Source organism: Nyctereutes procyonoides, unplaced genomic scaffold, assembly GCF_905146905.1.
Source record: "Nyctereutes procyonoides isolate TBG_1078 unplaced genomic scaffold, NYPRO_anot_genome, whole genome shotgun sequence".
Classification (NCBI taxonomy): domain Eukaryota; kingdom Metazoa; phylum Chordata; class Mammalia; order Carnivora; family Canidae; genus Nyctereutes; species Nyctereutes procyonoides.
Genome location: NW_026575044.1, coordinates 4078242 through 4101214, shown reverse-complemented (window position 1 = coordinate 4101214; position 22973 = coordinate 4078242). Strand labels below are relative to the sequence as shown.

The 22973-nt window shown below is 45.9% G+C and overlaps 1 protein-coding gene across 1 annotated transcript in view; it reads right to left on the bottom strand.

The window, feature by feature from the left end:
* Nucleotides 1-756: 756 nt before the first annotated feature.
* Nucleotides 757-22973, bottom strand: part of GPA33 (glycoprotein A33) — a 34213-nt gene continuing 11996 nt past the window's right edge. Inside the window, exons 4-7 of the mRNA XM_055324337.1 lie at nt 16373-16525; nt 2508-2627; nt 1677-1800; nt 757-1227 (exon numbers count right to left, since the gene is read on the bottom strand). Of these exons, the coding sequence (XP_055180312.1) occupies nt 1095-1227; nt 1677-1800; nt 2508-2627; nt 16373-16525 (530 nt within the window). The 3' untranslated portion in view covers nt 757-1094. The remainder of the gene's footprint in view (nt 1228-1676; nt 1801-2507; nt 2628-16372; nt 16526-22973) is intronic.

Sequence of the window (22973 nt, the reverse complement as noted above, 5' to 3'; positions counted from 1 at the left end):
AAAATAGGTACCTAGGGGATCCCTGGGTGGCTCAGTGGTTTAGCACCTGCCTTTGGCCCAGGATGTGATCCTGGAGTCCCGGGATCGAGTCCCGCATCGGGGTCCCAGGATGGAGCCTGCTCCTCCCTCTGCCTGTGTCTCTGCCTCTCTCTCTCTTGTCTATCATGGGTAAATAATTAAATCTTAAAAAAAAAAAAAAAAAGGTACCTAGATTCAGCTGGAGTAAGTGTTCACTGGAAGGGCTGGGGCAGGGGGCAGTGAAGCCCAGGCTCTGGCCCAAGGAGCTCAGACATTAGCCTAGGCATATGCTAATGCTCAGATAACTGCTGTGTGGCCCTGAGGAGTGACAAGCTTGTTCCCATGTGTAGGGGAGATCAGGGTCCAGTTATAGGAATCACTGGGATTTGAGACAGGCCTATCGGGAAAAGTGGAGATGGAAACTGCATGGGCATCCCAGCCAGAGACAGGAAAAAAGAGCCCAGAGGAGATGTGCAGTGGAGTGGGAGGTGGCCCTTGTGAAGTTTCTGGAGAGTGCAGGAAAGCTGTGGGAGATGAGCTGCAAAGAGAACTGGAGGCCAAAGTGGTTCCTGAAGCAGGAGTTTTCACTCAGGTTGGCTAAATAACAGGGAGTCCTTCTCAGGCTCATTTATTCAACAAATATGTACTGTATGCAGATGATCCTCAGGTGCTCCCCAGGGTGCTGTGCACACAGGGCAGCTGAGCAGTTCCTGCTCTCCCAAGGGGGTGCTGCTTCTGCAGATTTCAGACCACTCACAACCAGGAGTACGCAGGCTCCATCCTATGCCTCTGGGAGCCTCCCAGCTGCAGAGGAAGCTGAGGCTGTGGCCTGGTCCAGGCTGAGGGCCTGGCTGTGAGCTAGGCAGGGGAGTAGGAAGGGATCACTTTGTGGGTGAGGGCACTTGGCAGTCAGTCACAAGATCCCCTTAGCCAAGTCCTCCAGCAGATGACATAGGGAAGAAGCATCCCATCAGTGACTGGAATGGAGGGCTGGAAAAATGGGGCAAGGAGAGGGGAGGCAGAGGCAGAGAAATGACACCAATCTCCCCTCCACCACAGCCTGCAGCATGCTCCAGTCACCGGTCAGCGTGGCCATAGGACTCCCGCCCAGTGCTCCTCTCGTCTTCTCGCCTGTAGTCATCCTCCTCTTCCGGCTCTGTGGGAGGCTCTCTCACCTGCTCTGAAGGCTTCTGGTAGGCCACCTGACTCCTGAGAGCAGGGAGGACAGAGGGGAAGGGTTGCTCTCACTCCAGCTGGGGGATTGGGCCTAGCACTCCTTATGGGAAGAGGAGACATTGGACCTGCCATCCCTACCCGTCCAGATGCGAAGGGACACTAGGCTGACGAGCTGGCTCAGAGTAGACAGGTAGGTGGCACAGACTGGCTCTGCTCATGAGCTCAGGGTGTTAGAGGAACAGGCTGGCTCACTAGGTAAGGAGGGGCGAGCCCGTGGAGGTGGCTCCACCTGACGCTGCCCCTGAGCAGGCCACAGGAAGCCTGGGGAACTGCGGGCCTTGGAATCAAGTGCCAGGACTGCAACGCCACTTGCAGGGAAGCTGTCCCCAGTGGTGGCATGAGTGGAAAAGGCCATGAGGAGCTGTGATACTTCCTCCCACTCTGCTCAGCTCCTTGCCAACAAGCTGCCCACAAACACTCACAGCTTGGTGTCCTCAGCCTCGTCCTTCCCCCGGCAGCAGCAGCAGTAGACAATGATGACAAGAATGATGATGGCGGCGGCCAGGCCCCCCGCGATGCCCGCATACAATGCCACATTCATGGAGGCTGCAAGAGACAGAGCAGAGCAGCTGCACCTCCCGAGTGCTGACAGGAGCCCAGGCATCTGGGGAGGCTGAGCCATGATGGGGGGTGCCTCTGGGCAGGCCCAGTCTTCCTCCCAGCCCAGGGAGTGCTGCCAGCTTCTAGTAACACTCTGTGAAGGGCATGACCTGGTAGGAAGGTAATCAGGTAGGTCTAGAGACTACTCTTCAGGATGGAGGTGTACACAAAGATACACAGGCCAATAGATTTGTGTCTCAACACTCTCTGGGCTACCCAGGTCCCTAAAAGCCCTCAGCTGTCAGCCATGCCAATTCCTACTTTAGCTTGTCCTTGAGCTGGTGGAGGTGACCCACATCAAAAGATAAGGTCCAGACTCTGGCAACTGACTCTGGGTACTTCTCTCAGGCCCGCTGAGTGGTGCTAAAGGCCGGCAGGACTGAGCAGGTCTCCAGCAGTCAGTCTGAGGTTCTCTCTTCCGAGAACCAAGGGAACTGGACTGACCTCTAGGCAAGGGAGCATGGAACAGGAGCATTTGGCTGAGGTCGCCCCAGCTACCCTGCCAGCCGGTGCCCCTAAGGAGGCTCCCCAATTCACCTCCACAGGGTCTCTCTCAGCTGCCTCTTTGGACCCCAAGCTACTGATCTTTTGGCCATTGTCCAACCCACCCCCCCAACTCCTCACCCTCCCTCCCACCCCCAAACCACTCTTACGAGGTCTGACAGCCACAGTGATGTTACAGGACTCCATCCCCACCTCATTGCTGGATGTACAGATGTAATAACCCGACATGTCTGTGGAGATGTTCTTCAGAGAGAAGGTCTGGCCTATGACTGGGAAGGAAGAACAATCAGGGTGAGGAGCCCAAGCACCACAGTTCAGTAGAGACACCTAGGAATTCAGATTTCTAGGCAGATACAAGCACTGCCACTGAACTTGTCTGAGCATCCTCTGTAATATGGAGAGAATATCAACCTCTGGGCCTTCCAGAACAACTGCAGGCAGGATACACAATTCTAAAGTGTTTAGAATTCAGTCAGGTCCCCTAGGTTTGAAGCCTGGTTCTGCCACTGATTAATTTTGTGACCTTGGCCCAGGAACTTAGCCTCATGGAACCTTAGCTTCTTTATTTATAAATAGCAATAGTCCATGTGAGGCACAGTAATAGTGAGTATAAAATGAGGTATTGATCAATACAAGCCCACATCAGAACACCTGATGTATATTAAGTGCTCAGGAATAATAATAAAATACATTATATACCACACAAAATGCTTTATAACTAGAAGATATGGTTATAACCACTTTTATGATCTTCAGAAACCGAATCCTTGAGCTTGGACTTATGGAAGAAGTCTTTGAGAAATCAAGAATGGCCCAATAGTCCTCATGAGAAACCTTCCTGCTAAATCTGTGATCCTATGAATCTCTTCACCTTGAAATGGAAAGCTTTATGCTTAGACACATTTATATGCCCTGTCTTCAAAGATGCTTTGTCCTAACTGCTATTTTGAGTGGAGAGTTAGAGACATGTTCCTCTGCTTTGCAGCAGTTAGCCTTGTAAGATTCTGCTGCCATCCAGTGGCTGCATTTCCTCCAGAAGAGATGTTTGGCCTGGCAAGTAAGATCCAGTCATGCACTGCTCAGACATTTTAGAGGTGGTTCATAATCTTCAATAAGAAGTCCAGGCTTTCTCTAACTGACTTATTTCACTCACTATTATACCCTCTAGCTTCATATTGTTGCAAATGGCAAGATTTTCATTCTTTTTTTATGTCTGAGTAATATTTTGTATATGCATACCACTTCTTTATCCATTCATCAGTGGATGGACACTTGGGCTGCTTCCATATCTTGACTATTGTAAATAATACTGCTATAAACATAGAGCTACATGTATCCCTTTGAATTTTTGTTTTTGTATTCTTTGGGTAAATAGTAATGTGATGACTGGATCATAGTGTAGTTTTTTTTTTTTAACTTAAATTCAATTAGGATCGTAGTGTAGTTCTATTTTTAACTTTTTGAGGAACCTCCATACTGTTTTCCACCTATGTAGAATTTAAGAAACAAAACAAATGAGCCAAGGGAAAAAGACAGAGACAAATCATCAAACTCAACACCCAAAGAATAATCCAATCAATAAATGGGCAGAAGACATGAACAGATATTTCTCCAAAGAAGACATACAAATAAATAAATGGCCAACAGACACATAAAAGAAGTGCTCAACATCACTAATCACCAGGGAAATACAAATCAAAACCACAATGAGATACCACCTCACACCAGTCAGAATGGCTAAAATTAACAAGTCAGGAAATGATGGATGTTGATGAGGATGTGGAGAAAGGAGAACCCTCATACACTGTTGGTGGCAATGCAAAGTGGTACAGCCACTCTGGAAAACAGTATGGAGGTTCCTCAAAAAGTTGAAAATATAGCTACCCTATGACCCAGGAATTGCACTAGTGGATATTTACCTTCAAAGATACAAATGTAGTGATCCAAAAGGGCACCTGCACCCCAATGTTTATAGCAGCAATGTCCATAATTGCCAAACTATAGAAAAAGCCCAGACTTCCCCCTATAGATGAATGGATAAGGATGCCTGGGTGGCTCAGTGGTTGAGCATTTGCCTTAATGCTCAGGGCGTGATCCTGGGATCCCAGGATAGAGTCCCCTATCGGGCTTCCCAAGGGGAGCCTGCTTCTCCCTCTGTCTGTGTCCCTGTCTCTCTGTGTCTCTCATGAATAAATAAATTTTTAAAAATCTTTAAAACCAGATGAATGGATAAAGAAGATGTATACACACACACACACACACATGCACACACACACACACTGGAATACTACTTAGCCATCAAAAAATGAAATCTTTAAATAAATAAAATCTTAAAAAAAAAATAAAAAGGGCAGCCCTGGTGGCGCAGCGGTTTGGTGCCGCCTGCAGCCTGGGGTGTGATCCTGGAGACCTGGGATCAGGTCCCACATCGGGCTCCCTGCATGGAGCCTGCTTCTCCCTCTCCCTCTGCGTCAATAAATAAATAAAATCTTAAAAAAAAATGAAATCTTGTCTCTTGCAATGATGTGGATGGAACTAGAGGATATTACGCTAAGTGAAATAAGTCAGTCATAGAAAGACAATTATATGATCTCATTCATCTGTGGAATTTAAGAAATAAAACAGAGGATAATAGATGGAGAGAAGAAAAAATAAAACATGGTGAAATCAGAGAGGGAGACAAACCATAAGAGAGTCTTAACTATGGGGGACAAACTGAAGGTCACTGGAAGGGAAAGGGGTGGGGGTTGGGATAACTGTGTGATGAACACTAAGGAGGGCATGTGATGTAATGAGCACTGGGTGTTATATATAACTGATGAATCACTGACCTCTACCTCTAATTAACATACATTATATGTTAATTAATTGAATTTAAGTAAAATTTTAAAATGCAAAAAATAAGAGAGACAAATAAAGAAACAGACTCTTAATTATAGTGAACAAATTGATGGTAAGAGTGGAGGTGGGTGGGGGGATGGGTGAAATAGGTGATTGGGATTAAGGAGTACACTTGTGATGTGCACTTGGTGATGCATGGAAGTGTTGCATCACTATATTGTACACCTGAAACTAATATTACATTGTATGTTAACTAACTGGAATTAAAATTAAAACATAAATACACACACACAAGTCCAAGCTTCTTAATACGATCACAGGGTTACATATCTGGTCCTGTAATCACCTCAGCTTTACCTCTTGCCAGTTCCCCTGGTGTGCACAGCCTCCCCCAGCCCCACCTCCACATTCTTGCAAGATTGTATCTTGGTGTGGATTTTCCTTGTCTGGATGTGCTACTCGGTATACTTCCTCAAATGTCCTATGATTTTCGTCAGCAATCTCGTATGGGAAGTGGAACAAAATCTCCAATGTCACAGAGGTAATTTAAAGCTTAGAGAACTTAAGGTACTTGCCGAACATCACAAAATTAAGAAATGACAAAGTGTAACAAAAATCCTGTTTTAGGTCTAGAGCTCTCAAGAGCAGTTGACAATTTTCTTAAAAAAAAAAAAGGTATTATAAAAATGATGTACATTCATTATAAGAACTTGTACATGACATGAAGCTATTATTTCAATTCAGTTCAGACCAGAAAACCTTTAGATGCTTGATCGAATTAGCACTAAACAAGATGAAGACAGTGTTTGTCCTGGCATGAAGGCTAATAGACATGAAACCAGGGTGGTCACAGGGTGATTAGAGTTCAAAATGGAAATGCTATTTGCGTTTATAGCAAAGGAGTTTAATCTCATCTGAAGGTTCAGGGAAAACTGGTATAAAGAACAGAGAATAAAATAAAATCATCCATAATTTCACCAGCTAGAAATAACAGCTGGTGATGTGGGTTATTTTCTTCCAATCTTTTGCTATGTACTTTCTTCAGATTCTTCCCTTGAAACCCACAGCTGTATTTTCTGGGTGCTCATTCTATATAAAGTGCTACTTCTTCCATCCTAGAATTTCATATGTCATTGTTTTCTGCAATATTGCTTACATGTGACATTAATATGCTGTGCTAAAAAAGTGATCCAAGGCCAAAGCAAATTTCAAAATCATTAAAAGAGGGTTAAATATGTTTTTTAACAAGAGAACTCTTAGAGCTTCTAATTTGCTAGTGTGGACTGGGTGTCCCTAAATGAGGATTATAGTATTAATGGCCTTTCTTTTCTTTCAATTTTTTTTAAAGTTAGTTAACGTATAGTATATTATTAGTTTCAGGGGTAGGATTGAGTGATTCATCAGTTGCATATACCATCCAGTAGCTCATTACATGAAGTGCCCTCCTTAATATCCATCACCCAATTGCCCCGTCCCCCACCCGCCTCCCCTCCAGCAACATTGTTTGTTCCCTATAGTTAAGAGTCTCTTATGGTTTGTCTCTCTCTCTGATTTCACTTTGATTTATTTTTACCTCTCTTCCCTTATGATCCTCTGTTTTGTTTCTTAAATTCCACAGATGAGTGAGATCATATGATAATTGTCTTTCTATAATTGACTTATTTCACTTAACATAATATCCTCTAGTTCCATTCACATCGCTCCAAAGGGCAAGATCTCATTTTTTGATGGCTAAGTAGTGTACATTGTGTGTATATATATCGATATTTCTAGATATATCTTCTTTACCCATTCATCTGTTGGTAGACATCTGGGCTCTTTCCATAATTTGGCTATTGTGGACATTGCTGCTATAAACAATGGGGTGCAGGTGCCCCTTTGGATCACTACATTTGTATCTTTGAAGGTAAATACCCAGTAGTGCAATTTCTGGGTTGTAGGTAGCTCTATTTTCAACTTTTTTGAGGAACCTGCATACTGTTTTCCAGAGTGGCTATACCACTTTGCATTGCCACCAACAGTGTATGAGGGTTCTCCTTTCTCCACATCCTCACCAACATCTGTCATTTCCTGACTTGTTAATTTTAGCCATTCTGACTGGTGTGAGGTGGTATCTCATTGTGGTTTTGATTTGTATTTCCCTGGTGACGAGTGACTGTTGAAGAGACTGTCTTTTTTTCATTGGATATTCTTTCTTGCTTTGCTCAAGATTAGTTGACCATAGAGTTGAAGGTTCATTTCTGAGTTCTTCTTCTGTTCCACTGATCTATGTGTCTGTCTGCTTTTGTGCCCATAACCATACTGTCCTGATGATTAGCTTTGTAATACAGCTTGAAGTCCAGAATTGTGATGTCTCTGCTCTGGTTTTCTTTTTCAACATTCCTTTGGCTATCTGGGGTCTTTTCTGGTTCCATACAAATTTTAGGATTGTTTGTTCCAGCTCTGTGAAAAATGCTGGTGGTATTTTGATAGCGATTGCATTGAATGTGTAGATTGCTTTGGGTAGCATAAACATTTCAACAATATTTGTTCTTCCAGTCATGAATATGGAATGTTTTTCCATTTCTTTGTGTCTTCCTCAATTTCTTTCATAAGTGTTCTATAGTATTCAGAGTACAGATCTTTTACCTCTTTGGTTAAGTTATTCCTAGGTATCTTATGGTTTTTCATGCAATTGTAAACATGATCGATACCCTGATTTCTCTTTCTGCTACTTCACTGTTACTGTATAGAAATGCAAACAATTTGATGTTGATGAATTCCTGTATCAGTTCTAGCAATTTTCTGGTGGAGTCTTTCAGATTTTCTACATAGAATGTCATGTCATCTACAAAGACTGAAAGCTTGATTTCTCCTTTGCCAATTTGGATGCTTTTTATTTCTTTTGTTGTCTGATTGCTGAGGCTAGGACTTCTTGTAAGTACTATGTTGAACAAAAGTAGTGAGAGCGAACAGCCTGACATGTTTGTGACCTTAGGGGGAAAACTCAGTTTTTTCCATGAAGGATGATACTTGCTATGGGTTTTTCACATATGGCTTTATGATGTTGAGGTATGTTTCCTCTATCCCTACACTAAAGAGAGTTTGGATCCTATTGGCTAGTATCGGTGAGAATTTTGCACCCATGTTCATCAGGGATACTGGTCTGTAATTCTCCTTTTTGGTGAATTCTTTGGTTTGGAGATCAAGGTAATGGCCTCATAGGATCAGTTTGGAAATTTTCCTCCCATTTCTATTTTTTGAAATGGCTTCAGAAGAATAGGTATTAATTCTTCTTTAAATGTTTGATAGAATTTGCTTGGGAAGCCATCTGGCCCTAGACTCTTGTTTCTTGAGAGATTTATTATTATTATTATTCATGAGAGACAAAGAGAGAGAGAGAGAGAGGCAGAGACACAGGCAGAGGAAGAAGCAGGCTCCACGCAGGGAGCCTGATGTGGGACTCGATCCCAGGACTCCAGGATCACGCCCTGGGCGGAAGGCAGGCACTAAACCACGGAGCCACCCAGGCATCCTGGTTGAGAGATTTTGATAATATCTTCGATTTCTTTGCTGGTTATGGCTCCTTTCAGGTTTTCTATGTCTTCTTGTTTCAGTTTTGGTAGTTTATGTTTCTAAGAATGTATCCATTTCTTCCACATTGCCTAATTTGTTGGCATATAATTGTTCATAATATTCTCTTATATTTCTTCAGTGCTAGTTATGATCTCTCCTGTTTCATTTATGATTTTATTTATTTGGGTCCATTCTGTTTTCTTTTTGGTAAGTCTGGCTAGGAGTTTATCAATCTTGTTAATTCCTTCAATGAACCAGCTCCTAGTTTTGTTCATCTGTTCTAATGCTTTTTAAAAATTTCTATCTCATTGATTTCTGCTCTAATCATTATTATTACTTTTCTCCTGCTGAACTTAGGCTTTATTTGGTGTTTTTTTTCCCCCCAGCTCCCTTAGGTGTAAGGTTAGATTGTGTATTTGAGCCTTTTATTGTTTCTTGACAGAGACCTGTACTGCTATATACTTCCCTCTTAGGACCACTTTTGCTGTATCCCAAAGGTTTTGAACTATTGGCGTTTTCATTTTCTTGTGATTCCATGTATTTTAAATTTGTTCTTTATTTTCCTGGTCGACCCATTCATTCTTCAGCAGGATGTTCTTTAACCTCCATGTATTTGTGGTCCTTCCAAATTTTTTCTTGTGGTCGACTTCAAGTTTCACATAATTGTGATCTGAAAATATGCATGGTATGATCTTTTTGTACCAGTTGAGTCCTGACTTGCAACCCAGTATATGATCTATTCTGGAGAATGTTTCATGTGCACTTGAGAAGAATGTGCATTCTGCCGATTTAGGGTGAAATGCTGTGAATGTATCTGTGAGGTCCATCTGGTTCAGTGTGTCATTCACAGCCCTTGTTTCTTTGTTGATCTTCTGCTTAGATGATCTGTCCATTGCTGTGAGTGGGGTGTCAAAGTACCCTACTATTATTGTATTATTATTAATGAGTTTCTTTAATTTTGTTATTTGTTGACTTATATATTTGACTGCTACCAAGTTAGGGGCATAAATATTTACAGTTGTTAAATCTTCTTGTTGGATAGATCCTTTTATAATGAGAAGGCGTCGTCCTTCTTCATCTCTTAGTACAATCTTTGGTTTAAAATCTAGTTTGTCTGACTTTAAAGCTGGCTACTCTAGCTTTCTTTTGATGTCCATTAACATGATAGATGGTTCTCCACCCCTTCACTTTCTAAAATGAGTCTCTTGTAAGCAGCATATCAATGAGTCTTTTTTTTTTTATCCATTCTGATACCCTAAATGTTTTGATTGGAGCATTTGTTCCATTTACATTGAGTAATTATTCAAAGATATGAATTTAATACCATTGTATTACCTGTAAAGTTGCTGTTCCTATAGATTGTCTGTTCCTTTCTGATCTTTGTTACTTTTGGTCTCTCTTTCTGCTCAAAGGATCCCCTTTAATATTTCTTGCACAGGTTCAGCCCAGGTGGCTCAGCGGTTTACTGTTGCCACCTTCAGCCCAGGGCCTGATCCTGGAGACCCAGGATCGAGTCCCATGTCAGGATCCCTACATGGAGCCTGCTTCTCCCTCTGCCTGTGTCTCTGCCTCTCTCTTTCTCTCGGGAATGAATGAATAAAATCTTTAAAAAATATATTTCTTGCAGGGCTGGTTTAGTATTCACAAATTCCTTTAGTTTTTGTTTGTCATAGAAACTCTTTATCTCTCCTTTTATCCTGAATGACAGCCTTGCTGAATAAAGGATTCTTGGCTGCACATTTTTCTCATTTAGCATATTGAATAATATATCATGCCGGTCCTTTCTGGCCTGCCAGGTCTCTGTGGACAGGTCTGTATCAGCCTCATGTGTCTGTCCTTATAAGTTAAGGACCTCTTGTTCCGAGGTGCCTTCAGGTATTTCTCTTTATCTTTAATTTGCAAGTTTCACTATAGTATGTTGTGCTGTTGATCTATTTTTGTTGATTTTGAGAGTTCTCTGTACATCTTGGACTTGAATGCCTGTTTCCTTCCCCAGATTAAAGAAGTTCTCAGCTATAATTTATTCAAATAAACCTTCTGCCCTTTCTCTCCCCACTCCCCCCATCCCCTGCCCTGCTGTTCTTCTTTTGATACTCCTATACTATGGATTTCATTTCATTGTATGGAATCACTGAGTTCCCTAAGTCTTCTTTTGTGATCTAATAGTTTTATTTCCTTCTTTTCAGCTTCCTTATTTTCCATAATCCTATCTTCTATATCACTGATTCACTCTTCTGATTCATTCATCCTTGGTTTTATAGCCTCCACTTGGGACTACATTTCAGTCATAGCATTTTAAATTTCAGCCTGACTAGATTTCAGTTCTTTTTCTCTATTGTAAGGAATTCTCTAGTGTCATCTGTGCTTTTTTCAAGCCCAACTACTATCTTTATAATCATCATTTTAAATTCTAGTACAGACATCTTACTTCTATCCATATTGATGAACTCCCTGGCTGTGAGTACTACCTCCTGTTCTTTCTTTTGGGGTGAATTTTCTCCATCTTGTCATTTTGTCCAGAAATGAAAAGAAGAAAGGAAAAAGAAAAGCAACAAAACAATAACAACAAAAACCTAGGTCCTGGGTGTGTTTTGGCCTGCTTTAAAAGAAACTAGATACCAAAATAAGAAAGAAAAAATATATGAATAAAATAAAAGGAAACAAAAAATAATATATAAAGTATATATAAAAAATTTTAAAATAAAAAAATAATAAACTAAAGAATAAAAGTACAAAAGATGCTAGATACTATTTTCCCCCAGAGCTGAAGGTTTGCAGCTCTCTATGATCAGTAAACTCGGGTTTGTGTGGTCTTCTGGAGGAGGGGCGGTTGTGCTGATTCTCAGGTGAACTTGCCCTAGTGAAAATGGGCCTCCAGGGCGCAGGGAAGTAGGGCTTGGTGTAAGTGGCTCTGGGCTCCACTAGGTGGCACTGTTTTTGCTCCCCTAAGGCTTTCAACACTGTTGGGCTGGGGGAAAGTGGCAGCCCCTGCGCCCTCTCTAGGCCCAGAGTTGAAAATTGGGCTCCCCACTCTTCAGTGAGCCCTCGCAGAATCAATCACTCTTGTCGCCCTGATTTCCATCAGAACTCTGCGTTCACCCTGCTTGCGTCCAAGCTTTTTTTGTCTCAGGTGCATGACTGAGTTTCAGAACTCCTCCAGATTTTAGGGACTCCAGCAGCACAGACCTGCACTACTCCTCCTGGGGAGGGTCTCACCAGGCTTCTGCCTTTTGCTGGACCCGGCCCCGGCCCCGGAAAGCGTCACACAACCACGCAGTTTATGGCCATCTAGGCAGAAGGCCAGCACCTAGACTTGCTGTTCTCAGCCGGGTCCCACGTCCCTATGCCTGGGGACAGTGCACCACTTAGGCGCAATCTGTTGTTCCTGTGACCCAGGGGACCCTCAGATCACAGTGTCACACCTGGATTTCTGCCCTGCTCTGCCACCTGCGGCTCCGGAAGGTCTGCGCTCGCTGCCGCAGCGCCTGGCAAGGGGGCGGGGGGTGCTCCTCCAGCAGGCACCCTCTACGCCACCAACATTCAGCCGTGTCACACTGGGGTCCGGCCTCTGCACCTCCCACCTCCCAAAAGGTGCTCACTTTTCAGCTTGTCCACTTGCGGTATTCGTTTTCTCAGAACCTCTGATTGATTTCTTGGCTGTTCAGAATGATTCAGTAACTGTCTAGTTGTATTCGAGGAACGAGACCAACTGAGGGTCCCCTACTCCTCTGCCATCACAACGCCTCCTCCCTAATGGTCTTATTTTGTAAACTAATTGGATTCTTTTATTTTTAGAGGCATCTTGGGGCTCCTGGGCTGCTCAGTCAGTTGAGTGTCTGACTCTTGATATTTGGCTCAGATCATGATCTCAAGGTTGTGAGATCGAGCCCTTCCTGGGCTCCATGCTCAGCACAGGGTCTGCTTGGGATTCTCTCTCCCTTTCTTTCAAACTGCCCCAACCTGCTTGCGCACGCTCTCTCTCGTAAATAAATAAAATCTTAAAAAAAAAAAAAAAAAAAGAGGCATCTTGAAGGAATACACTTTGGGAAATGTTCTATGACCCTGTGAATACTTACAAGGTCTATAACCCTTATCAGATTCCCCCTGCTTTAGAGTGTGAGATTCAGTCTATGTGTAAGACACAGAGCAGACACATCAGACAGGACTTCAGACTGCCTCCAGGACCGTGCTGGTTATCAGAGCCCAGCTTTGGGCTCTGGGGCTTGTTGCACAAAGGAAATGACAGTCATTAGAAGCTGCTCTGGAGGGGCACCTGGGTGGCTAAGTGGTTGGTGTCTGTCTTTGGCTTATGTTGTGATCCTGGGGTCCTGGAATCAAGTCCTGCATCAGGCTCCCAGTGTGGAGCCTGCTTCTCCCTCTGCCGATGACTCTGTGTCTCTCATGAATAAATAAATAAAATCTTTAAAAAAAAAAGAAGCTGCTCTGGAATTAACCAGTGTATATCTAGTGCCACAAGATCTGCTCTGATTCTGAGCTGGGGCTCCCAAGCTGCTTGTCCTCTTAAAAGGGACCTAATACAGTTTTTGAAATCTGGCTAAAGCTAATGTTTTTGCTGTGGTGGCGACACCTTGTGGTCCAGAAGAGGAACACACAGGACAGTCAGCCCTTCCCAGCACTTCCAGGGCGACAGCTGGGGCGAGATTTCCCCACGGAGAAACCCTGGTCTCCCAGAGGCACTGATGTTAAATTGGCAAGATTTAACTTTCATTTCCCTGGCCATTTTCCACCCCACAACCCTGACCCTATGGCTTGTCAATAAGCTCAGGCTGCCACCTCTCACCCAGGATCCTCAGGACCCTCCCTGGCTGCAGGGCCCCTGCCCACTCTTTCAACCCTTCGAGAATCTCCTCTTCTAAAGTGCTCTAGCCCCGGAATTACCCCTCCTTCCTTCTTTGAGACCCAAATTCCTGCCCTTCCAGTACATGAAGCTCAGCTGGCCGACAAAGGATGTTCAGAACTATCATACATGGGATCTCCTCTTATCCTCTTCACAGCATTCAGGGAAGGTTGTATAATGATCATCCCAGGTTTTCAGATGATGATACTAAGGGTCAAAGAGGCTGTGAGTGACTTACAGCTACAAAGCGGACACACCAGGACTGAAATTCTTATTTACTGATTCCAGATTCCCTGTTCTTTTCACTGCTGGCTTGCTTCCACTGATTACTAAGTGAAAGGAAGCAATCTCTGCTGTCTTCAGATGTAGGAGTGTGGAGGAACCCTACTCTCCAAGTTGTCCACTGTGGACTAACATGTTTTAAGAATTAAAACTGGGTTTGGTCCAACTGAAGAAGACAGGATAGACTCTGGTGCTCGTGAGGCGAGTGGAGACCAAAGGCTCTGAATGACCCCACCTGTACGCCAACACCGGGTGCAAGCTTGGCTGGCACTCCCAGATCTGGATTCTGATTCTGAGCAAACCTTAACTTGAAACAGGATGAAGCTTTTCCAAAGTAAGTATGTGAGTCTCCCTTTGACCTTCTTTCAAGTCCTTGGGTTTCTCCTCTTTTGAATCATAGAAAGACGAAGTTTTGGCTTCTAGCACCTTCCAGCTGGAGGCAGGAGAGCTATGAGTAGCGTAGTATCTGTGATGATGCTCCTCAGAAGGTGACCTCCAGGGCAAAGGCTGGCCTCCCCAGCCCAATGCACAGGCTCTCTGTGATCCCTCCTTCCTGCAGCGCATGCCCCCTACCCTTGGCTGCATGGAAACTCACTGCTCCCGGGATATTTCCCACACCTCGCCCACTCATCCTTAAGGATCTAGCTCACATAACACACAGCATTAAGGAGTTCTTACCAGGCACGGTCTCCGTGCTTTACATGTACTTTTATTTAATCTTCACAGGAACTCTAGGAAGTAAGTACTAGTTTTATGCTCATTTTACCGATGTAAAAACTAAAGCACAAAGAGGCCAAGTCAATCACCATGTGACCATGGTCCCATAGCTAACAAGTGGCAGAGCCATGATTCAAGCTCACACCATGCTCTTGGCCACCATGCTACATTGCCACCCCAAGTGCCCCCTCTTTGCAGAAACCTTCTTTTATCTCCTTGTGCATCCTCTGGCTTCCAACACCATTGGATATAAAACTATTATAGCATTCATCATGTAACCTTCAGCTCTGGGTCTCCCTATACACACTTTGCTGCAAGGAAGTGCAGGCCAACATTGTCCATGGCAGACCTTGGTGTCCATTGCTGGAGTCACTGGGTCACACATGGGTCAGAGAGGCAGGCCATAGACCCAGAGGAGGGCTGCCAGGTGGTTTCAACAGAAATTCCAGACACACTCGATAAAAATTTGCCAGCCAGAAATTTGGAAACAAAACTGGAAGCTTGTTGAAATCCACATTATACTTTCTAATTTACATTAGATTGAGTGGGTTCTATTTTTATTATTATTATTACTTTTTAAAAGTTCTTATTTTGTTCCCCAAGTGAGTGAAGGACAGAATGAAAAAGCTCATCCTCGTTTGACCAAAGCCTCAAAATGTTCATTCACCAGGTGGGACTCAGCAGGCCCCGGAGGGCTCTTCTCCTGCCCCATCCCATTTCTCACATGTCTCCAACCACTGCTTCACTTTTTACTGCCCACACTGAGCGGAAAGATATCCCAGAAGTTAAACCAACTGGCATCTTTCAGACTTTGTTTTTTTTTTTTTATCTCCAGGAGCACTGGGTGTGCCAGGGGGCCCTGGAGCCCAAAAATGCCAGCGAGGTATTCCCACAGCAGTTGGTGCCAAGGTAATATGACAGTAAAATATTTATATAGGGTTCTTTGGTTGTTGGTTTTTTTTTTTTTTTCAGTTTGTTTCCTGATCAAAGGTCAAATACCAAGCTGCCTAGTACAAAGCAGGTGTCCAGGCAACCACAGCTGAACCTCATGTCTCCTGAGAGTTGGGTGTGGCCCGAAATGGGGGGCATGGGATCCCTGGGTGGCTCAGTGGTTTAGCACCTGAGGACTGGGGTCGAGTCTCACATCAGGCTCCCTGCTTGGAGCCTGCTTCTCCCTCTGCCTGTGTCTCTGCCTCTCTCTCTCTCTGTGTCTCTCATGAATAAATAAATAAAATCTTAAAAAAAGAAGAAGAAGAAGAAGAAGAAATGGAGGGCATGTTTGGGAAGGTGAGGTTCAGTGAAGCCCAGATAGGGAATGAGGATGGGAATGCCTGCCTGTGAGTACAGCCATAGTGCTAGACTAGGACACGATCATAGTCAAAATTAAATCCCACGCAGTGCTTTTGCACGGAGTGTGATCCATACATGCTCATTTGAGAGAATTGAGTTGCAGGGAACAAAGTTAACAAATGAACATTTATTATGTGCTTCCACTGAGTGCTTTACATGATTCACTTTTATTTCCCACAACAACCTGTGAGATGGGTATTATCATGAGAAAACTTAGAGAAACTGCAAGATATCACAGGCTGACTGCAGGGTGGAGGGAAAGAGCAGCCCTGCAGCCCTGCAGCCCTGCAGCCCAGCAGCCCAGCAGCCCTGCACGGAGGCCGGATTGGCCAGGCTGGGATCTCCCCGGGCAACCCTAGCCAGTCATCTGCATTTTGGGGCGGGGGCCCGTCTTCCCGCTGACCCTGTTACCTGGTGCGGCTGGCCGCTCCTTGTTCAGGATGTCATAGCTCTTCCAGCTGTATTGAGGAGCCGGAGAGCCCTCCTTCGACTGGCAGGTCAGCTGGATATTGTTCCCGATCACGGTCTCTCCCTCGATGCCGCAGTCGGGCGTGGAGGGCGGCACTGCAGAGTGGGAAGACCAAAGTGAAGGCATGACCCAGGAGGGGCCTGGGGACAGACACCTTCCACCTCACTCACACATGTACCACTTTGCTTGTTCTAGGGCAGAGAAATTCATAGCCTCCTGGGGAGAGAAAGTGCCATAAGGTCAACCCACCCCAAATATCTCCTCTGTGGCCTGTCACCATCAGTGGGCAGCACGCACAGACGTCAGGAAGTGTCCTGAGTGCAACAGTAGAGTCACCACCATTATAAAGGTGGGGAGACTGAGGCCCAGAGAGGAGACTAGGCAAGACCTGCATGGGACTAGAACCAGGTCTTCTGACTCCACATCCAGTACTCTCTCCAGCAGCCATAGCAACTCCCTCTGGTGTTGACCCTTTCAAATCAATCCTGCAGTCTCTCAGTGTCCCATCTCTAAGAGCAGGGGACAATAGGTTTTCTGTAAAGGGTCAAAGGTAATATTTTAGATTTTGTGGCCATGCTATGGTCTCTGTCACTGCTTCTACTTTTTAAATAATCCTTTCTAAATGTAAAAACCATTCTAAGCTTGCAGGCCATGTATGAACAGGCCTAGGCTGGATTTGGCCAACTTTGCCTGCCCCCAGGTTAGGGGAAAGCCCTGTCTCAGAAGCCCTTCAACTCAAACTGCGGGCCACTGGGATGACATAGTGAGTTCCTGTGTTCAAGGAGTCCAGTGGGGCAAAAGACAAGTAATTAGACAATAACAGGCAGGCAGGAGGCCAGGCTGCCAGGACAGGGATGGCACAAGCAAGGTCACAGACTGGGCCGTGACCTGAAGGAGGGTGAGAGTAAACAAAGCCAATGGAGGCGGTGGTGGTCAGAGACAGGTGAGGGCACTCCACACAGAGTGTGCAAAGCATGTGCAAAGGCCCTGAGACAGGAAGAAACATCAGCTATGCTTGAGACTTCAGGTAGTATCCCTGGGGCTCGAGAAGGGGAGAATACGCAGCACAGAGGGCTACCACTGAATGCCTTGGCAGGCCTGTCCCCTCCAACTCCTTCTTTAGACCCATGGATAGTCTGCTTCTCCAGTAAATAGTGCCACCCATTGTACGGTCCAGACTGCACTGACGCATGCTCACTGAGCATGAAGAGTAGCTGGGAGAAGCTATGCAGGATGATGCACCCCTCCCCTCTGACCCAGCTGCCAGTTCTAGCTTTGCTCTGAAAGGCCAAGGCACTTGTGGGTGGGTGTGCTCCACATCTTCTGCTGCTCCAGTGAGGGCCCACCAGGTGTGGGACAAGCATGGAGCAAGTAACAGGCACTCCCCTAAGCCTGTCCCAGTTGGACTCCCCTAAACCTAAGAGGTGGGAAGTTCAAGAACTGCCTTCCTACATCCTGGTCCAGGCCCCAGGGACAAGCAGCCTGGGCAGGAGGGGACTGCGGCCTTCACTGGGTTCTGGCCCAGCAGGAACAGGAGAAGGTGAGCCCTGCTACCTGCCCTGGGTCTGGCACTAGGTCAGGGTTGGCAGGCCACGCTTTACCTCCTGACTGCTCCGGCGTACAGGAACATCCCTCTCCACTCACCAAAAGCAGTCACCCTATTTCTCAGCTCTGCCTTTGGAGGAGCGGGGCTTTCATTTCACAATGAGAGAGTCGGCCTAAAGTACAACACCCCCTGGGACACAACACTGCAACCAGCATCATACTCAGGGTGTGCATGACTGTAGTCAGGCCTTTCTGGGACCAGCTTTCTGGGATCCAAGACAAAAAGGGAAGAGAGCAGACCAAGGCGAAGGAGCCTCTAGAGGGGATCCCTGGGTGGCTCAGCGGTTTAGCTCCTGCCTTTGGCCCAGGGCGCGATCCTGGAGACCCGGGATCGAATCCCACGTCGGGCTCCCAGCGTGGAGCCTGCTTCTCCCTCTGCCTGTGTCTCTGCCTCTCTCTCTCTCTCTCTCTCTCTCTCTCCATGTCTATCATAAATAAATAAAAATAAATCTCTAAAAAAAAAAAAAAAGGAGCCCCTAGAGAAGCCTATCCGGACACATCCGGAGGCTAGCTAGGGGAAATTATTAAGGCGAATCCTTAATTCACTCTGCAGGCAGCAGTAGAGACAAGAGACCAAGCACCCCCAGGAGGCCAGCCTTATGAGGGAGCACGTCAGGGCCCCCCACCCCCACCCTGACACCGGGGGCCCTAACCTCAGCGCCCTGGCTGTCCTCCCCCCAGCCCACCTAGGCACCGGCCGTCACTCTGTCCCCAGCCTCTCTAAGGGCTCCCTCCCCGGCCCCCCACCATGAAAGCCAGCGAGGACCTCGAGTCAGCTCCAGGCAGACAGCCCCTCCTGCGGAGCTGCGAGGCCTGCGGGGCTCCGATCTGCCCTTGCGACCTGGAGCTCGCGGACGGAGAGCGGCTGCTCCCGGGAGATCTCCGCGGCGGGCCCGGCCGCTCCGAAGCTGCGCCTCCCGCGGCAGCCGCCAGGGGCGCCAGAGGCCGCGGAGCCGCCCGCGCCCGCGCCCGCCCCCGCGCCCGCCCCCGCGCCCGCGCCCGCGCCCGCGCCCGCGCCCGCGCCCGCCGCCGCGCCAGGTGGCTTCCCCGCGGGGACCGGTCCCGAAGCTCTCTGCGCCCTCGCCCCGCCCGCTGGGCGGCCCCGTATAATTAAAGCCCTTCTACCTAAAAATAGCCCAGTAGCAAAGCCATTTGCAAAGCAAACTTTCTTTTAAAGATTTTTTTTACCGGATTTCTTAACTTGGAGTACAAAATGACGTCTGTCTCACTTTCCTTTCTCTCTGCCTCCTTCCAAAGCAAAACACTGAGATCCATAATCTCCCATCGAACGTGTATCCTTCGCCCCCCTGCTGGAGAGCTCCTGTCTTAAGATGAAGCTGGCCCTGGAGGGGCGGGAGGAACTGGACAGTCACGGGTAAGCGGGTCCTGCTGGCTTTCCCGAAGCAGCTCGTCGCCGGACGAAAACAGAAGCTGCTTCAGGGAAGCCAAAAGGAGACCGAATTAGCCAGAAAAGGACCAGGTGCAGAGAAGGGAGGGGTTCAGCCAGGGGCCATGCGGGGCAAGGGGACAGGAGAAAGAAGTGCAGAACAGAAACTAGATACAAACGTGCATTTTTTTTTTTTTTTTGGCTTGTAGTATCTCCCCGAGGAGCTAAGGCAAATAGAAATGAAGAGCTATGTACACAGAACAATTTGTTAGGACATTATTTATAAGGGCTTTAATTGCAACAGGTTGACTGTTCGGTTAGGGACCGGGGATGCTGCACCCCCTCCCCCGAGGGGCGATGGTAAGTGCGGAGAGACCAGAAGGAGCTACCTGATGAGGCACGAAAGGGGCAAAGTCCCAACTCCTTAGGCGACAGATTCAGTTATGGACAGAAACAAGCACTTGGGCAGGAGCTGGAAGGAAGCACCGACAAATAGAAAACCTAGTGACACAAGTGAATGTTTTTCCTTTTTTAGTTTCTCTCTCTCTCTCTCTCTCTTTCTCTCTCTCTCTCTTTTCTAATAGTATTTCTTAAGAGGCAGGGCAGCATCACCAAACAGTTCTTTGTTGTGTGTGGACCAAGGTGGCAGAAGGAGGAGAGCGAGAAGAGCTCCATTTTAACAACCCACAGCCTTCTCTGTGCTGCAGATCTGCACACGAGGAGCCCTCCGGAGAGCAGGCCTCTTGCTCTGATGGACCCAGAGAGACAAACACAGCATGGCACCCCGACTAGATCTGGAGCAACTAAAACACAGCTACAAAGATGCTTGAAGATGATAATGTGTGATGGTGACAGCCTCGTCCATGAGATGAGAGGAGGTGTGAATGTTCCTAGATCTAAGACCATCAAGAGCATCCCGTGAAAACCCAGAAACAACTGCCCATGCACTCACAGGGCAGTGGAGCTTCCATCTCTTAGACCCTAAGCGAAAGCCTTCCCCCTGGAAGAGCAGGTACAGAACCTCAGTTACCACCGAGTGATGTGTTCAAGATGCAGGTGTGCTGTGGACAAGGGCAGGCAAGTGGCACATCCAGGGCTGGCACGGCTCTGCCCCTCTAGCCTTCTCTTGTTGGCGTGGATCCAGGAAAGGCAGGATGCAAGTTACTGCCAAGGCGAGCTAAAACATCACTGGCAAGCTTGTGTCTACTATCAACTGACAGCTGTTACCTTACTTTGAAAGGTAGGTAAATATAGAAGAATTTGGTAACCATCCTGAACTGGATTGATTACTGGCTGGGAGTGGCAGATTTACACCGTGGAGCAGTGAAGGGCTTTGCTTTTGGGCCATCCTGTTTCGATGGAAGCTTGGACACTTCCTACAGGTGTCTCGAGCCTCACTGTTCTCTTCTATTAAACAAAAGTGTTAATTCCCACTTTCACAGATGGATTGCAAAGATTAAAAGAGGCCATATCTGTAAAGCTCTTAGAGGCCTGGCACATACCTGGTGCTCAGTAAATGGGAGGTATTATAACCATGAATTTGTGGCAACTTGCACACACACCAAGGTCATTGCAAGTTGATGGTAGTTTCTCTCTAAGTTAAATCCCCTCTGTTTTTAGAGCAAGAGGACACATAGAATGGGAAATTTTACTAGATAGGATGGGAACAGGGTTGTGAAAGGAGTCCCATGCCTTTCTCCTACAGACAAAAAAGGCTCTGCATCTGTCCACAGGAGGCCTGGAATTCTGTTAGAGATCCCATGTTATTGAAGGTCATTAAACCTGAAATACATCTTCTTAGATGAGAGGACTTGCTATTTTTAACTTGTAATTCCTTTGCATATTAATGTGTAAGTTGACCATAATTCCAATCAACTTCTATTTTTAACGAAGCAAAGTGGTTTAAAAAATTAACGTGGAAGAAAAATGTGTAAAAAATTGACAACATTTTTTTTGGAGAAGTTTAGTAAGAGAAGATATCACACAGCATCAGATATTAAAAGCCAACTATTCAAGCACTGATAGCTCCAACTAAAAAAAAAACCCACAAAAATTATATATATATACATCAACACTATAAGCATGCTGTAATCAAAACCATGTAACAGCATAGGAATAATCAAAAGGAAAATGAACAAAAAAGGAATGAAAAATCAGCCATGTCTATGTAAGAACTTAATATGTGACAAAGCTGGCATTCCAGTGGGATAATAATTATTTCTTTGGTACAATAAATGATGCTGATGTAATTGGTTACCCATTTGAAAGAAAACAAAGTTAGACTCCTAGTATCCTATTTACAAAAATAAATTTCAAGTAAAATAAAGATCTAAATGTAAAAAATAAGACCTAATGACATAAGAAAAGAATATTAAGTTCATTTTTATATTCCCAGCAGTGATGGTACATGACAAGAGACTTCAAATGCATGATAGAAAACATTAGCAAGATACAGATTGGGACTTCTCCTGTGGCTCAGAATTTACTACAACCTCCAGGGTGGTAAGTATCCTCAATATTAAGGAGAAGCATGAGGAACATCCCAGCAGCCTTTCCAAGAGCAAATCCTTAGGTTATCAGTTACCTTCCTCCCACCCAAGCAAGAGAAGCCTAGAGGAGATTTCTTTGTAGAGGATACTTAGGAATAGGGATCCATGAGCATTTACTCTCCTCTCTTGTGGGAAGGGAAGAAAGGATTTCCCCCATCTCAGGTCAAGCCAGGGAGGCACCAAAAAAATCCAACATGGAGATTAGGGTTCCCTACTGTCGGGAGATGGCATCCCTCATTCCCTGGCTGAGGCTCAGAGAGAGAGGAACCTGTAAGTTGCTGAAGTGCTGATCCTGCAGTGTGATGATGGGAGGGCTATATAGATCCTCTGGGTTTTGGGGACCCGCCTGAGGACTGTAATGCCTGCATGTTGCCAAGAAAAGCTGGCCGGAGCAAGCTTCAATGGCAGGGTAAGTAGGGGTGTGGCAGGTGGGGGGTGGTGTGCTGATTCACATCATTCTGAAGGGACTCTGCTCCCTGGGCCACAGGAGAGCCCATAGTGGACTGGCCGCAGTGAGTGCCAAAAGCAGGGGCTGGGTAGAAAAAGGATGGGGGGCACACATGCTACCTGTGTCAGGTGGAAGAAACTGCCAGTGCACCCCCTAAAAAAACCTATAGTGGGATTATGTAAGAGCCAAGAGAGACACTCGTGGCCTAGCCAGGTGAGCAGGCCTTTCCCTTTCCTCCCTTTAACCTTTCCTCCCTTGGCCATGACCTCCAAGGAGCCACGTCATCATCTCCCAGGGGTGGGAAGAATCAGATGAAGGAGGGAAGGTGAGGAAACAGGCCCACTGCTGGTCCCCAAGCTTCAGGAAGTTGGGTCCAAATAAGGGGTAGTGAAGCATATTAGTGGCTAGATTAACATTTTCGTTTAGACTGAACTGAATTTTTTTTCACCTACCAAATTAACAAAATTTACAAAAATTAGAAAGATTGATAAGATTCAGTACTGGTAAGGATATGGGAAAGCAGGCATGCTCATAAAATGCCATAGCAATGTAAG